The sequence below is a fragment of the Rattus rattus genome, chromosome 8 (genome assembly GCF_011064425.1).
Source record: "Rattus rattus isolate New Zealand chromosome 8, Rrattus_CSIRO_v1, whole genome shotgun sequence".
Taxonomy (NCBI): domain Eukaryota; kingdom Metazoa; phylum Chordata; class Mammalia; order Rodentia; family Muridae; genus Rattus; species Rattus rattus.
This window is the reverse complement of record NC_046161.1, coordinates 95,460,016-95,477,512: the sequence shown is the minus strand read 5'-3', so window position 1 is coordinate 95,477,512 and position 17,497 is coordinate 95,460,016. Positions and strand designations below refer to the sequence as shown.

The following is a 17,497-nucleotide window of genomic DNA, read 5'->3' as shown; positions in this document are numbered from 1 at the left end:
TTCCTTCTCTTTTCTTTTTGCACTCACTCTTAGCTTCTCTGTAAAAATACTCCGTTCTCTTTGAGTTCTGTTCATTCACTCCTAGTTTCTTTAGACTCTTGTTGAGCGTATAAAGGCTCCTCACTTAGTAGAAACCAGACTTAGTGGGTATCAGTGTACGAAGGGAAAGAATAATGTAAAGTCAGGCAAAAGCAAGCTTTCTTACTCTGGGGCAGATACCACATAGCCTCACCTGTGTAGCCATCATGCTCCTGGAAGCAGAGAATGTGGACATGAGGCCAGGCTGGGAAATGGGACAGTGTTGGTCAGAGGTAGAAAGCTTCAGTTTGTGGTCTGTTGCGCTATGGCAACTGGAGAAGATGGTGTGCCACATATTGCCAAGCCACTAAGAGTGCATACACCGTCACTTCACTTTTCCCATTAAAAACAGGAAAGAAATAAAAACTTCTCAGTGACCTTTCATCTTCTACTTTTGACAGTGTATGGCAAAGTATCATCTGCCGACCTTAAACGGGAGACAAACCCCACATCTGTGCATAGGGCTCAGCTTACCCGCCAGCCCTCCACCTCTGTAAACAGGCAAAGGTACTAAACGGCATGGATCTGAGGTGACTGGTGTGAGCTAGTCTGCCACAGAGGCTCTGCTCGCAGGCCTGAAGTGGAGCCAGCGTCAGGCCCATCTCTGTGCACACCACAGCAGTTATATGACACCGTGTTGTTATTTAGCTCCTAGCAGGCTGATAACTCCGCGATGATGCAGAGAGTGTCATAAGAGGATCCAAGGGTCTTAGAGTTCTTCAGAGGCTGCTGCCTGTTATGCAGTGACACCTTAGTGTAGACAGCCCTACTGCTGTGGCTTAAAGCCTGGCTTCTGCCCCTCCGGGTTCCACGTTTAGATTTTGTTATGCCTAGCTCTGGTGTACACTTGTTTTCCCTGTGTGCACTGAATATTTTATCTGAAATAACAATTGTGCTTCATTCAGTACTGGGAAGATTGTATAATTGGTGCATAGCATTAGAGCAGTTGGTATAACTGAATAAAAATCGCTTTATGTAAGAATGTCGGGGTTGGGGATTTAGCTCAGTGGTAGAGCACTTGGGGCCCTAGGTTGGGTCCCCAGCTCAAAAAAAAAAAAAAAAAAAAAAAAAAAAAAAAGAATGTCGTTTCTATTTAATACCGAAATTAAAAAATCTGCATCTGCATTGAAATGCTAAGATCAGGCTGTCTGCTGTGGCTACGACCCTCATGGTGAGGTTACACCTTTGGTCGCTGACCTGCATTTTCTTCACAGTGTTCATATAAATGCTGACTATCATTCCAGGCTCTGAAAGCAGATTTGGTCCCATACCTCTTAAAGCTGCTTGAAGGCATAGGCCTCGAAAGCCTCGACAGTCCTGCTGCCACCAAGGCCCAGATTGTTAAAGCTCTTAAGGCAATGACTCGAAGTCTGCAGTATGGAGAACAGGTGAGTCTGCAAAGAAGCCGCTGTGCTCCTGACTAGGAAGTGTGGTCAAAGGCAGGAGCCTGGCCGTCGGTGAGCTGAGAACCTTTCTAAGTCACCTACAGGGGTGGCCAGTGTTAGTCTTGCATAACTGTTCACAGCTACAGGAAATCACAATCTTGTCCCTAAGAGACTTGCGGGGGTCTTTTCCCTGCATAGTCACAGTATGTTCTTCGTTTCAGGAAGAAAACAAGTAGAGGTCTTAGTGTGGAAGAATTTGGAACAGTATAGAATCAGGTGCCATTTCAAAGATCTGAACATCATTTTAAATGTTTTTATTAGTGCCCGTAAAGTGCTGGTTTCTTTTCCTTTATGGAACAGCTCTGTGTTAATATGTTCCAGCTACACATATGGTAATTTCAGGCCTCTGAAGGGTTCACTTTTCATCTTCACTTTTATTTCATTTTAACAAGGGGGTTGTGTGTGCTTGCACAGGTACACACGTGCCAAAGCTTACCTGTGGAGGTCAGAGGACAGTTTGCAGAGTCTGTTCTCTCCTTACACTATGAGGGTCCTAAAGATTGAGCTCAGCTTCTCAGGCTTATGTAGCAGAAGGCGCCTGGACCCCTGAGCATCTCAGCCCCTCCTACTGTTGCATCTGAAGGAAGACTTCATCCTCTTCACTGAAGTGATGTCCGTATGGTGTGTCAGTTTCCTTTCCTGTTGCTTTGACAAACTACTCTGGCAATTTTACGGGAGAAAGGCTTACTCTGGCTCACAATTTGGGGTTCACTGTGGCTGAGGATTAGGGTGTCAGGAGCTTGAAGCGACTGGGCACATTGTAGACACAGTCAGAAACAGAGTAATCGGTCTCTGCTACGCTAGACAACTTTTTCCTGCTTCAGTCTAAGATGCCACCAGGGAGTAGTGTACTCGCTCAGAGCGAGCAGCCTTCCCACGTCAGTCAGAGCGAGCAGCCTCCCATGTCAGTTAAGCCATTGCAGGCAGTTTTCCACAGGCATGTCCAGGAGTACATTGAAGTTGACAATTAACATTGACCATGACAAGGTCACCCCTTGTCACCTTGCTGCAGATACATCATTTTTAAGCCAGTCTTCCACTCTCCACAGAGACTTAGGACCACCTTATTACATGAAATACACAAAGTCTGACTTCTTAAAGTCCCCACAGTTATCAACAGTTTCAACGCTTTGTGTCTAAAGTGCCTTATCTGTGTATCTGTGTGTTTCTGTAAAACACATGCATGTAAAGACACTAAGGAGAGCACTCAGGCTTAGCAAGGAGTGATCAAACCAGAGCAAGATCAAACTCCAGGTAGTGAACGAGAAAGCCCAGCTCTATTGCACCCTCAGAGGCTTGTAATAAGATGTTTTGGCCTCCAAAGAGTGTTTGTTGCTTCACTTTAACCTTTCCCACGGATCCAGGACTCACTGCATCTGAGGCTGTGCCCTCACAGCCTCATGGTGTGGCTTCCCAGGGACGCTGTGTGGACACCGACCTAAGAAACTTATCTGGCCATAGGTACTCTAATGACCTCCTTAAATCTTGTTCCTTTCATGTCTTCAAATCAGTCCTACATGGATGATGTCGCCAGGTTCTGCCACCAGCTCAGGAGGGTCCCTCCCCAAAGAGCGTAACTGCGTTGCTTCTGTGCATTGACTCTGAGGAAACACTTGCAGGGGTTGTTCTTGAACAGGAAGCCCATTCAGTGTAGGTTCTCGTTCCTTAAATGAGTCTGGAGCATCATAAGACAGATCTCTGAGGGGCGGGGCTTTGCCCAGGGACATGTTTTCTGTTGTCCCGGTGCAGCATGGGAAACTTGTTTTCAATGATACTAACCTCTTTAGCATCACCTGAATGTTCTCTTTGGGAATTTGCTCTGCTGTATGAATTAGTGTATTATCTTTAATTTAGATTTCACCCAAGCTCTGGGGACAGGGGCAGAATGATTGGGCCAGACTCGGCCAACACGTCACACAAGTACCCCCAGCCCAGCTCCTGACAAAGTCCTTGTTCTCCACAGAAAGCTCATGGCTGGGCTCCGACTGTTCTTGTGTCTCCGCATTCCTGTCTTCTGTGTCCCACTAGAGTATCCCACTGTGCTCTCTTTTCTGGACTCAGGGTTTTCTAATCCACACTTCCAAACTCTTCAGATTCCCCCCTGCAAGCCATCTCCAAAGGCCCGAGGCCCACATGTTCAGAGCAGAGTTTCCTACTTTAATTAAGGCAGTTGAGACAGTCCCCTGGTCATACCCAGGTTATTCTGGAGCAGTTCTCAACCTGGGGTCACAACCATCAGAAACACATATTTCCCGTGGTCCGAGCAACCCCCAACCATCAATGTGTTTTCATTGCTACCTTATAATTTTGATACTGAGCAGTGTCTCGAGTTCCTAAATCCACTGGAAATAGTGTTTTCCAGTGGTTGCCCCCCACAGGGTGAGAACCACTGGTCTAGATTGTTTTCCGTTGATAGTGTTAGCCATCACACGTAACAGGAAGTCAACTCTAGAGAACAGCTAAGTTCCCACCTCAGCAGCACTGTGAGCACACCACCCTGCCTCGCTCCCAAGCACATGGATTACCGTGACAGGAACTCGGTCTGTCTGTTCTACATGTTTCCTTTTAACAGTGGAGTTAGTCCATGTTGTGGGATGTATTGGAATGTTAGTTTCTTTATGTTTTTCATTGTATATACGCTTGCCACAGTTTCTTTGCCGTTCATCCGGGTGAAGGTTGTAAATGTTCACTTTGTGTTTATTTTACTAAACCTTCCCTTACTGAAATTAGGCTTCTGTGCCTCTGAAAAAGACGTTTTTTTATGACTCTGGCTTTCTCTCAGTATTGAAATCACTTAAAATGACACGAAGGAAGACAGGGGGCAGATGTTGCTCAGTCCTTAACTGATACGTCTCCAGGGGCTCTGAACAGCAAGTGGGGCTCCCTGTGTCCCACCTGTCTTCCCTTGACCTGTATTGGCATGTCTAGGAATGAAGTTCCCTGAGTGGCCCTGACACCTACCCTCCACTTCAAAGGTGAACAAAAGGACACCAGCTCTAAAGCCAGAACTCTTTCCTCCCTTCTCAGATCCCCATGCTTCCTACCCAAGCTGGACTGCTGCCTGCCATGGTGCCGAGGCATGAAGAGCTGTCCTTCACTCACACACCTGACGGAGCTTTCCTTGGGACTGACTGAGAGACTCTTGATTGTAATACTTAAACCCTCTTCAGTTGTTTTCTGTACACTTTTACTTTCCATCTCAGTCTTGTGTACACACACACACACACACACACACATTCTGTCGTGTAGTTCATAGAATGCCCATTTTATATGTGATATTCTGATGTTTTGTTTATTCACCTATTTTCTAATGTGTGTTGTTCATAATCTCAAAAGACACAGCCCGCCCTTTGAAAGACTGATTCAAGGTCATAACTCCTCCCCAGCCCTTCCTAGGTCTGGCTCAGTGGGATACGCCCTGCACAGAGCCTGAGAGAGAGTCAGTGTGTGATGGACACCAGGCCCGCTGGCCTTCTGGCTTTAGACGTTAATGTTTCCTGCTTGGTCCCGTCTTTTCTGAACCTAGAAATTAGGGACTGGTTATCCTAGCAATCATGCTAAGTAGAAGTTGCTTTACTTCTCCAGGTGAATGAAATCCTCTCTCGATCTTCAGTCTGGAGTGCCTTCAAAGACCAGAAACATGATTTGTTCATTTCCGACTCACAAACAGCAGGATACCTCACAGGTAAGTCAGACCTCAGGACACCTCACGAAGCCGTGGGCCGCTTCCAGACTTACACTAGCATTCCTGCCATCACCTAAGCATCCGGCTGCCATGAGTGAGGGTGCTGTGAGCACGTCATAAGCCCATTGGAGTGTGGTGTGGTGTTTGTTAGCTTGGTCCAGTGAGGTAGAAACACTGTAGGTTAGGTGTGCAGTGTGCCTGTGCTTAAGTGTTTAATTTGAATGCATGAAAAGAATGTGTCCGAAACCTGATTGTCCAAACAGAGAGGTTTCAAATAATTGTGTATAGAATTTTTTCTTAAATGTTTTCATTGCAGTTTTGCTAAGTGTCTTTCCCATGGGGAAAGTATGTCAGTGCTGTTACAAATTGACTGCCGAGGGCCCGGAAGACGCTACATGATGCTCAGGACATGTGCTCATTTGACACACAGGCTGCCTGGTCATGTAAAGCCATCCTTTTCATCACTGGCTTTGGCCTGAAAAGAGACAGTGTTGAGTTGCTGAACTAAAGGCAAAGCATACCTTGGTCTCTTGCCAGCATCTTCAGCGGGAATCGAGCCTAGTGAGTAGGAAGGCGGTAGCTCACCTGAAATGGTAGCATACAAGGAGGTAGCAGCTGATGCAGAGAGAGAAAGAGAAAAATGTTAACAGCCAGTTTTCCCCACACGGCCCCACTGTTTTAGTAATCCTGATGGTTCTCACAGAAGTCTGTAAAAATCATAAAGATTTGGTTCTCAGATTTTCAAATCCAGCAGATTTGGAAAATGGTTCACCTCTTTCAATTTCCCACGTAGCCGGGACACTCCTGTTTCCCCTTCTTGTGACCACTTTAATATCAGTCACTCCTCATGACTAAATCCATAAACATCTGAACTGTGCCGTTGGTCCTATGGGTTGTTTTCTATGGAGAGATACCGAGTGTTGGTCTCCCCAAGCCTTCCTCCCTCAGGTAAAGCTGTGTGTCTGCTAAGAGTGCATTGGCACGCACAGAAGGCCTCCTCAGAGTGTTTCTAAACAGTGGTAGCCCACATTCACAGCTCTCCGTGTCAGTATGGATGGAATAGCTGGGGAGACAGGGCCTAGTTTCCTCGCCAAGAATGCAGTTGTTGCCGCAGTGGTGCTGTAAAGACTGGGGGCTGCTCTTCAGGAGCCTCACATGATGCTTCTTGTTCTCTGTCTACCCAGCCTTCATCACATTCACATAAAAGATGTCCCTGATGCCACTTCTGTAGCCGGGGTTGTGGCTAGAGCAGATGGGATTTCTCTTCAGACATGGACCTGCTATGGTCCTGGAGTTGGGAGTGGGGTGCAAGAAGAGAAGTGTGTCCTGTCTGTGCCTTTTCTTTTACCCACGTCCCTGGATGAGTGAGGCCTCCAGGAAGCAGCAGTGATGTGCTTGCTGTAGGATCTGTAAGTGACACGGCTGGACAGGCACAGCCAGGGGCAGTGGTATAACCCCAGCCCTCAGCCCCAGAAAGGGCTGGAACCTGTGTGTTGTGCTGAAGCCTGTAAGCAAGTTCACACTGGACAGGCTGGGCTGTGAGCCATGCTGGCCTTAGATCTGTTTCATGACTGGCACCTCATCCACCAGACTGGAACGTTTTCCTTTGAGATGTTAGTTACTTAAAATTTCCCCAAATTCTACTCTACTCCTTTGAAAGGATTACCTACCCGTGCTTCAAGGGTTCAGCCTCTGAGTTACCCTGAAGTTGAGGGATGCTACCTCACCATTGGGCTGCCAATGCCTTTTGATGTATGCTGTGTTTAATCAAAATTTAATTAAAACCCAATCTTTGCCAGGTAGTAGTGGCTTGTTCCTTTAATTCCAGCACTGAGGAAGCAAAGGCAGGTGAATCTCTGAGTTTCAGGCCAGCCTGCTCTACAGAGTGAATTCCAGGATGGGTAGGGCTACAAATCCTGTCTCAAAATATGATGGGGATGGGGGATGATGACGATGACGATGATGACGATGACAACGACGACGATGATGATGGGAGGGTTGGTGATGAAGAAGAAATAATAACGACCGATCTGGCCAAGTGGCTTCCCTCAGCCATGTCTGCCGTATCCTCTAATACCTAGCACTTGGACAGTGTTCTCATGAGCCCTGGAACTTCCGCTCTTTCCCCACTTATCCCTGGAAAACACAACTGCTGTGTCAGCTTCTGAGATTCAAGATGTTCTTTTCAGCCCAAGGAAGCCATTAGGAGCCAGAGGCACAAAGCAGAGAGCATCTCAGACTTGCTGGGACTCAAGTGATGGGAGTAGGATTAGATGGCTGGCTCCTTTGTACTCTCATCACTTACAGCTTTGATTACTGTCTAGGAGTTCCGATTTTTTTTTTTTTTTTTTTTTTTTTTTTTTAGTTTAGAATGGCCTTCATGTCTCTGTTGTTTTGCCTGTGCAAGATAGTTAAGTTTAGGAAGCATTTGTATGCAACTGTAAAGTTTTTGTTTGTATGACTATGGTGCTCAACAAGTATCTCTGTGTATCAGTACCCTATCACCCTTGTGAGTTTGCCCAAGACTCCCCAGTGACTTCATTGTTGCCTAATTTAATATGTAGCATTCGGGGTTTGGTGCCATAACCTCCTACTTTGATAAGAATCATATTGAGCCCATGTCTTGGTTTCTCTTTCCTATGGCCATGAAAAATACCCTGACAAAGGCAACTTAAGGGGAGAGGGTTTATATTAGCTATCGAAGGCACAGTTGATTATGGTGGGGAAGTCAAGGCAGCGGGGGCCTGAAGGAGCTGGTCACATTACATAGAAGGAGATGAATGTGTGTGTGCTAGTGCCCAGCTCCTTTTCTCCATTTTATATCCTCTCAGATGCCCTGCTAAGGGAATGGTGCCACCCACCAGGGACAGGTCTTCCACCTCAATTAACATAATTGAGACAGCCCCCACAGGCATGCCCACAGGTTCATCTGTGAGGGGACAATTCTGACCATCAGAGCCCACAGTCTGATTGCTTAGAGACCACACCACTCCCTAGTGTTTGTGGGTTTGCTCATCTGGGCATGTTGAGAGCAGTGTGGTGCTTTAGCTCTGAGCTGCACTGATGGATCAGTTTGTTTGGTGGTCTTCTTCCTGAGCAGTCTGTGGGAGACCTGGTTTGCTGAAGGTGATAGTTGATAGTGTAGGCTCCCAACACCTAAAAGTACATGACTCCAAGGACCCAGGCACTCTGGTTAACTTCAGCTCATTCAGGCAGTCACCTGTGACCTTGCCAGCATTTGCACAGTGTGTGACAGCCATTTCCCATTAAGTCAGGTGCTCAGAATCTGAGAAATGAGACGGAAGTGAATTGTGGCCTCTGTCCTACATCAGTCCTGTTGCCTTACCTGCATCCAATGCTCTGCTGTGTGCATGTCCTCACAACTCCCTTGCTGCTTACATTTCTTTTCTCCCCACCAGGTGTCTCTCCTTCCCTTCTAACTGGCAGCAGCCCCCTTCACCTCAGGAGTGGGCTTTAGAACTGCTCTGCCAGGCAGCTTGCTAACTTCTGTGTAGCTCTCTGAAGCAGGTAGAGAAACCTTTTGCTCAATGCATGCTGCTCGCACCACCTTTCCTGTCCTAACCCTCCAGTGTACACATTTGCCATGTTTCCTCTGACTCAGCTAAACACTGCCCCTGTGCAGCGCTAAACCAGTTTCTCTCGCAAGCGCTTGTTCCACTGTGTGGTGCTTCTGAGACGTAAGCAAATGTCTGTGGTACTCAGAGTCAGCTCCAAGGCCAAAGCCCTAGGGCCGCTGACACACTTTTCCAAGTGCCACCTTTTCATGCTAGAGACGCTCAGTGGCAGAACACATGGAGACTGCAACTAAAATGCTAATGTCTCCTGTGGAACATTCTTTTGATCTACGAGAAGAATGTCCAGACCCTTCCTCTTCAAAGAGAATTTACGTAGTGAGCTGTGTTCACTGGGTGTCGCTTATTAAAGTGGCCTTTCTTTGCACCAAGTGAAAACTGGTTACCTAGAGTGTCCTACTCAGAAGCTGCTTAGAGAACCCTGTCGTGAATCACTTTGAGATGGGCTGAGCCGGGGTGGGGAGGCGTCTCCGTCTGTCTGTTCCCGTGTTTCCCATGTAGCATAGCTCTTTAAGTACCCTGGATTTCTGTTGTTGTTTTGTCTTTTGCTTTGTAAAATTGAACTTCCCAGGTGTGAAAAGAGGGAAAATTCCCTGTTTCTACACTGGTATTACTGCATGAATTTTGAAATTATTTCTAACTGTGTCATATAATAAAGGCCAGCCATGAACACAGGTTCTGTATCGCTGCCTGTTGGCAGCTGCACCTGTAGGTGATGGTTAGAGCTTCCCCTGGCCTGTACTGGGCACTGGAGCCCATGTCCACCTGACCGATGTGGAAAATGCCTGCTTTCCTTCCTCTCTTGCAGGCCCTGGAGTTGCTGGCTACCTTACTGCAGGTGCGTCCTCATCAGCCATGTCTAACTTGCCACCTCCTGTAGACCATGAGGCAGGAGACCTTGGCTATCAGACGTGAAACACTCAGAGACAGTCCATGCTGAAGGCCAGTACTGCGCCCACATTCCTCCAACCAACATGTCGAAACAGACTCCGCCTTTCTCCTGGTTTCAAGACAGTGTTCTTCCTTTTTCTATACATAGATTTTTATTTAGGAGAAGAGTCCATGATTCTGACGTGTCTCGTTCTGAGAAAGCACTCTGTGGGTCAGCCACCTGGGTACACAAGAATTTCTTCTTCTTGATGTATGTAAGCACATTTTGTTCCTTTATATCTGTTTACAAGACTGTGAATCAAAAAGACAAAACTTTCTTCCTAGTTTTTATAATGTTTTTTTTTTAATTACTGTGACTGTGGGATTAAGCTGCAGTCTACAAACATTGGGCTAAATCTTATCCCCAGAAAAGGGCACCTTCCTCTCCTGCACCAGGTCTCCATGGCCGTCTTCCTCTCATCGTCAGACATTAGATTTCTGTCCCTCCACCTGTGACCAGACCCTCAGTCATTAACTCTACGAGAGCTCGGTGCACATCGGTGCGTATGGCAGACTTCACCAAGCTGAATGACAGGGAGCTTGTGCAAAAAATTAAAACTAAAAATGGATGTCAAGATGTTATGTAAGAGATTAGTGTAATTGTGAAATGTTCTATACATTATCAAATATATAAAGCTTTCTATATTGAATGTACATTATACAGATCATTCATATGTGTACATAAAATTTTAAAAAATAAAGGGAATTGACTGCTTTGTTAATGAGATATGTGTGGTCTGTAATCTTAGCCTCTGGAGATTTCTTCCATGTTCACTTTTGCGGGGGATGGAACAGCAGAAGACAGGCTCACGCTCACATGCATGCTGCGCCCACCTCTTCATTCCTAGGCAGAAACAGCAGCTCGGTTACTGTTTCTGTCGTGTTAGGAGTGGGCCAGACTGCTAACCGCTGCAGGAGTGCGATGGTCTAATGTTTCAGGAGAGGTAAGGAGCAGAGAATATTTCAGATAACATCCTGGTGCAAAGGTCTTCCAGTTAGACCACAGACTACAGGAAATGTAATCATGGAAAGTCATGCAAACACTTGTCCACATCCTTGTTTTGGTTTGGTTTGAGACAAGGTCGCCTCATTGTGACTCAGGCTGCCTCAGGCTTGTGATCCCATGTGTGCATGGGAACAGTCCAAGATGTAAAGTGAAACAGTAGCAGGTAGCAGGAAGGTAAATCCAGGAGAGTTGGCATGGTTAGTGGACAGAGACCTCGAGAGAGAACCCTGCCTGAAAGTCAGAAGGGGCCACTTGGATTCTGTACAGAGTGGCAGACTGGCCATTGGCATCCTGTCTGAGGGTGATTTGAGAAAGGACTGAGCCAGCATTGGATACCCTGCTGACGATCAAAAGCTTACGACAATTTATAACACCCTGACTGGGGACATGGCTCCATAGTAGAATGCTGACCCAGGATGTATAAGACCCTAAGTTCAGTCTCCAGCACTGTAAAAAATTAATTTTAAAATTCATATGGAGTAACATTTAACATTAAATTTTCAAATTTCCATTTGAAAACCACATGGAAACTACTATAAAGCTTCATGTATATGTATGTATACATACATACATACGTACATACATACATACATACGAATGAAATCAACAAATAATAAGGGAGACAAGCCACAACTAGATATTTATGTCACCAAGTAAAACCTCCAGTGCCAGGAATGGGTTCCATCTTGTTGAGTTGTTGATCAAAGGAGCCCCGTAAAAACCCTCAAATATCATAGGCTATTTACTGGTTGTTCCCCACAATGTGATAGTAAGGTCCAATAGCAGAAGACAACATTTACTTTATATAATAGAACATGGAGATGTTGAGCTGGTGGCACCCACTGAAGGTACCCTGCACACTACTGGAGGAGAAAGGGAACCCAGTATTACCATACAGTTACCAATTACAATTACCAATACATCAGTATTACCCAGATACAAACCCTGGGACCTAACAACAGAGACCTGCCCACAAGATACATTGGAACAATAGTGGTACAAATGTTAGGGAAGAAACCAACCGACTTTGATTGTGCTCAAAACCCGTTCCCTAAGATGGGACCTACATGCCTGACTGACACTAGAGAGGTCATGGATTCTGAGGGGAAACCTAATATTACTGCCTGCTAAAGGAGCCTACCAATGGAATGGCTCTGAATGCTGTACTACAATACCCAGAGGTCAGTGGGGCATTCAGTCCTCTTCAGAGAAGCCTTTTGTAGTAGATGGGAATTAACCCAGAGAGTGACCCACAACCGGCCAGTGTGCGTAGTGAGAGACTGGAGAACTCAGTCCTAAGTGGGTATCTTTATCAAACCCTTCCCATCAGGCTCAGGGATCTGTGTGGAAGAGGAGGCAGAAGATTCTTAGAGCTAGAGGGGATGGATGACTCCAAGGAAACGGTGTCTTCCAGACACAACAGGACGGATGCATTTACAAATTCACAGAGACTGTGGCAGCACGCACAAGACCTGCACAGGTTCAAGTCACACAGGCTCCCCGGCACAGAGGGTGTCACCCCAAACAGTGACGTTTGCTGCAGCGAGGTAAGGTCAGTTTTCTCCAGTGGAGCACACTCTAGGGCAGGCCCCGTGCACAGGAGTAGTTGGCCAACACAAAACAAACTCAGTGGTATTTTTGTGGACTTCTTGTCTCATTTTATTGGGGTTGTTTGGGGCCCATTTTATTCTAATTATTCTTTTTCTTGTGACTTTTAATTTTTTGGTTTTTCTGATTTTGTTTTTCAATAAAGAGAAAGCTAGGTGGACAGGGAGATGAGAAGGATCTGACAGGCATTGAGGGAGACGTGAAAACAAAATACACTGTTGAAAAAGTTTAGGGAAAAAAGATGAGCGGTGGGTTCAATCACTTTTGTGTGTTTTTGCAGGGCAGGTGGCAACACTCACAGGACACACCAGGGTGCACAGGCTTTCGGGGCAGCATAGCAAGGGCACCAGGATTGCTCAGAGACAGCCCTGAACATGAGGGCTTTCACTAGAGGAACAACTGTAAAATTCCAGGACTCTTCACACCTAAGCCACCCATATGTGTAAAACATTGTTAGCATCTGGGGACTAGCATTAGAGGAAAAAAAAGAAACCTAACTTGGAATTTAACTATTTGAGTTTTTTTGGAGGGACTGTATGACCTCTTAGAAAGTAGGCCCACAATGGAGGAGGTAGAGAAAAGATTGAAAGAACTGAAGGAGTTTGCAACCCCATAAGAACAACAATACCAACCAACCAGAGCTCCCAGTCACTAAACCACCATCCAAAGACTATACATGGACTGACCCATGGCTCCAGCTGCATATGTAGCAGAGGGTGGCCTTGTTGGAGGAGAAGCCCTAGGTCCTGCCAAGGCTCCCCAGTGTATGGGAGTGTCAGGGCAAAGAGGAGAGAAGGGGTGGATGAATGAGTTGGGGAGCACACTCATGGAAACGGGGAGGAGGGATAGGATAGGGGGTTTATGGTTGGGAAATCAGGAAAGGGGATAACACTTGAAATGTAAATTAAAAAGAAAAGAAAGGAAAGTAGGCCCACCTTATCTATGGTTTCAATCACTCGGAATCAGCTGTGACCCTGAAATACCAAATGGAAAATTGCAGAAATGAACAGGTCAGACTTGAATTGCAGGCCTTTCTGAGCTGCATGATGTACTATATCAGTTGCTTTTCTTGTCTCTCTGAGAAAATACCTAACCAAAACATTCACAGGTTTGTCTTGGCCTTGCATTGGAACGCACAAATTGAATTGTGTCCAAAACCGCAGGACAGAGAGCAGGCGTTGGTGCCCACTTCAATCCTTCTTATGTGGTCTAGAATCCCCGTTCATGGGATGACACCTCCCACGGTTCCTTTAGGCCTTCCCATTTTAATTAACCTAATCCAGAAAAATCCCACACTGGCCTGTTCTCTTCAGTGATTCTAGATCCTGTCAAATTAACAATAAAAGTTCAGCACCATGCATAGTAAAGTCTCACCACCACCTGCTCTGTCCTGTACATGAATGGGGTTCGTCCCTCAGCTAGAGAACCTACCCATTGATTATACCAGACCTGTCTCAGTAGTCACATGACTATTGAAGTATTACAGAGCTTCCCCACCCACCCACCCAAAAGCACGTTAGCTATAATGCAGACGATTAGTGTATACCACAGAAGCTAAAAAGCATTTCCTCTAAGTCGGGTTCTCAACCTTCCTCATGCTGTGACCCTTTAATATAGTTTCTCGTGTTGTAATGAACCCAACCATAAAATATTTTGTTGCTACTTCCTAACAGTCCTGCTACTGTTTTGAATCCCAATGTAAATATCTGATACGCAGATTATCTGATATACAAGCTCTATGAGAGGATCATCTGACCTCCCAATGGGGGTCTTGAACCACAGGTTAAGAGCCAGTGCTCTAAATGAAAAGATAAAACAGTATTTTGTGAGAAACCATGTTCACATAACCTTTATCACAGCATAATATTATAATTCTATTATTAATTATACTTGCCTAGTTCATAAATTAAACCTCTAAAGATGTGTTTATACAATTTAGGATGCAGTCTCCACTACCTCCCCCCATAGGGAATGGTGTTGCCCACAGTGGGCTGGAATTTCCCACATTGATTAACTTAAGACAATGCCCAGACACCTTCACAGGGAACACAGTCTCTCCCTCACTCCCAGAAACACCTGACACTTCTCCTGGTCCTTTAAATCCCTTCTGTGCTTATTAGGTGTGCCTGTTAATAATTATTCAACAGAGAAAACAAAGAACTTCACACGTGGATTAGCAGATGCCCACTAACTTTTTAACTTAGAGATGACGAATTTGGAGGTCATAAAGTGGGGATAGGAAGTTAAAACATTTTTACTATCCTACTTCTGGAAGAAGATACATACATTGCCACTGTCCGTATTTCTAAGGAAAAGGAAGGTTCCATAACTGTTCATGGAAAAGTCTGGTTGACATGTTTTAATCGTTGCTAAGGCCCTGGGTTTCTATCCCAGATGTGTGGATATTGCATGTGTGAGTTTTCAGTAATTTAGGGTAGCATATGTAAAGTGTAGTTCCAGCGAAGAACAAGAGGAGGCTTGCCCATGTAGGGTAGCATGTTTGTTTTCTGTTTGTTTCAGAGAATGGTTTATGAAGATGTGGCTTGAGTCAGGGGAGGAATGAGTCGTCCGCCTCCTAAGGAAAAGGTCAAATGGAAATAATTCTACAAACATTTAGTTTTTTCCTAAATTCAGGAAAGTCACTTCCATTAGAGTTTTTGCTCTGATACAGTCATATGTTGTTTTATGTGATTCACAAGCCCCCTCCTTACGCATCTCTCAGGTTTGTCAGCATCCTACCAGCGTCAAATTGAAGCTGGAAAAAGCTCGAACCTGTCTTGCCGGTGCTTGGGAGGGTGGAGGTGAGGTCGGAGTTCCGAGCAATGGGGCTGGAAGCAGAAACCGCTATCAGTAGATAGAGGACTGACTGACTGACTGATAGCCACACCCTTCCTGCAGCAGGGACCTTCCTAAGGGCAGGGTGGAAAGTCTTTGCTGTAAGAACCTGGTGTGAGTGCTGACAGTGCGTTCTTCCAGCCTGAGAGCCTCAGTGTGACAGGGGCCCACAGGAAAGGGACTGCTGGAGGGAGTGGGAGCTGAGGTGAAGGAAGAAAAACAAAATCTGTCCTTCAGAGAAGAGCATTTGTATCCTCCAGACAACAGGGTGCCACTTTGGGCAGCAGAATTCTTTCGTTCTGAGAGTTAAAATCAGGCTTTATAATATTTTAAAGTATTTTTATTTATTGTGCGTATGTGCTCGTGCATGCACACACCTGCCCCAACATTCAAGTTGAGACCGTAGGGAACTTTGACCTCATTCTTTCCCTCCTTCCATGGGTCCCAGGGATCCCAGGGATCAAACTCAGACAATCGGGGTTGGGGATTTAGCCCAGTGGTAGGGCGCTTGCCGAGGAACCGCAAGGCCCTGGGCCCGGTCCCCAGCGCCGGGGGGAAAAAAAGAACCAAAAAAAAAAAAAAAAAAAAAAAAAACTCAGACAATGCACTTGGTGGCAGTCACCTTCACCCGCTGAGCCAGCTCACAGGCCTGAGCACATACATTTTAAAGAATGAGGAAAAGAGCAAAAGTGTAAATAGCCAATGCTGAGAGGTGCGTTGAGTAAGCTAAGGAGCAGAGTGGGAAGACCTCACAGCAGGCAGTCGTGATAGCACGCACGCCCTGTAATCCAGAACGTGGGAGGCTGGACCGGGAGTAGCCCATGTATGAGTGAGAAGTGGTCTCAAAACGAAACAGGGCTGGGAAGATGGCTCCGGAGGTAAAGTGCCCACTGCTCAAACACAAAGGTTCAGGGCTCTACAACCACAAAAAAGCCATGGGTCCTACCATGAGTATGCAGATTGGGCACCGGTTATTGTTTTTTTGATTTGGGAGGGGATATGCGAGGTCCAGTAGGAGGTGAGGGGGTGAATATGGTTAAATATATTTATGCATAAAACCCTCAAAGGATAAATAAAAACACTATATTTAAAAAAAAAACAAGCACAAGAATGGCAGATGGCTCCTGGAACCTTAGCATGACGGTAACAGAGACAGATCCTTGAAGCTCACTGGCCACGTGCCACCACCAAATTGATGAGCTTCCAGGTTAGTAAGATAGCCTTGTCTCAAAAGCTAGAAGAGCAATTAAAAGACAGCACCCACATGCATGTGCACACATCTGCACACACAAAACCACATATACACAACAACACACATGCATGTGCGTGCACACACACACACACACACACACACATGCTCGCACAGTGGCTAAGGAGCAAAACCAAAAAGAGACAGAGAAATCAAAATAAGAGACAAGTTAAACAGAAGCTCAGTTTAGGATGCCCTCAAGACAAAATAAAATAAAATTGGGAAAAACAGCCCAGTTACAAAAAGGGGGTAAAAGGCAAAACCATCAAACGCTTTCCCAGAAGGAGGTATCCAGCCTAGGGGAGGATGGCGAATCTTCACAAATGCACATCACTTAGTGTGGAAACAAAGTCCTTGAAGTTTGGAGAGTTCCAGGCGCGTAGGAGAACATTCTTGAAAAAGGAGAGAGCAGCAGGTGAGTACTGTGCGCTCAATGATGGTACAAGTTAGGAGGTGAGGGGTCATAGAAGGTGAGCGGTCATAGGAGGTGAGCGGTCATAGGAGGTGAAAGGTCATAGGAGGTGAGCGGTCATAGGAGGTGAAAGGTCATAGGAGACAAGGGGTCATAGGAGGTGAGGGGTCACAGAAGAGAGGGCCATAGGAGGTGAGGGATCATAGGAGGTGAGGGGGTCATGGGAGGTGAGGGGCCATAGGAGATGAGGGGTCATAGGAGGTGAGGGGTCACAGGAGGTGAGGGGCCACAGGAGGTGAGGGGCCATAGGAGGTGAGGGGTCATGGGAGGTGAGGGGTCATGGGAGGTGAGGAGGGTGATACCTTCAGAGACCCAAGGCCAGGACTCTATCCAGACTTAGTAGATCTGATTCCTTTCACTTGAGAGCCCAAGAGATACCCAAGACAGCGGAGGTCAGCGCTCATATTGGTCACCCTGACTACTTCCCCGAGTAGCTGTTTCAGCTGTAGACTTCAGTTTGACAGCAGTTGCTATTGCTGACTGGCGAACACTTTAAAGGCTCTCATTTTGGTAATACATTGTGTCTGACAGTTAAATAAATGTGGTCCTAAAGCATAAATGTTGTTCTAAAAAGTCTAGATCAAAACACTGTCCAC

At 46.0% G+C, this 17,497-nt stretch overlaps 1 protein-coding gene across 1 annotated transcript in view; it reads left to right on the top strand.

Moving 5' to 3' along the window:
- The window catches only part of Dnajc13 (DnaJ heat shock protein family (Hsp40) member C13), a 107,440-nt gene extending 96,982 nt beyond the window's left edge, over positions 1-10,458 (top strand). Inside the window, exons 54-56 of the mRNA XM_032910395.1 lie at positions 1,323-1,466; positions 5,109-5,208; positions 9,610-10,458. Coding sequence (XP_032766286.1) covers positions 1,323-1,466; positions 5,109-5,208; positions 9,610-9,716 — 351 coding nt within the window. The 3' untranslated portion in view covers positions 9,717-10,458. The remainder of the gene's footprint in view (positions 1-1,322; positions 1,467-5,108; positions 5,209-9,609) is intronic.
- The last annotated feature ends 7,039 nt before the right edge of the window (positions 10,459-17,497 follow it).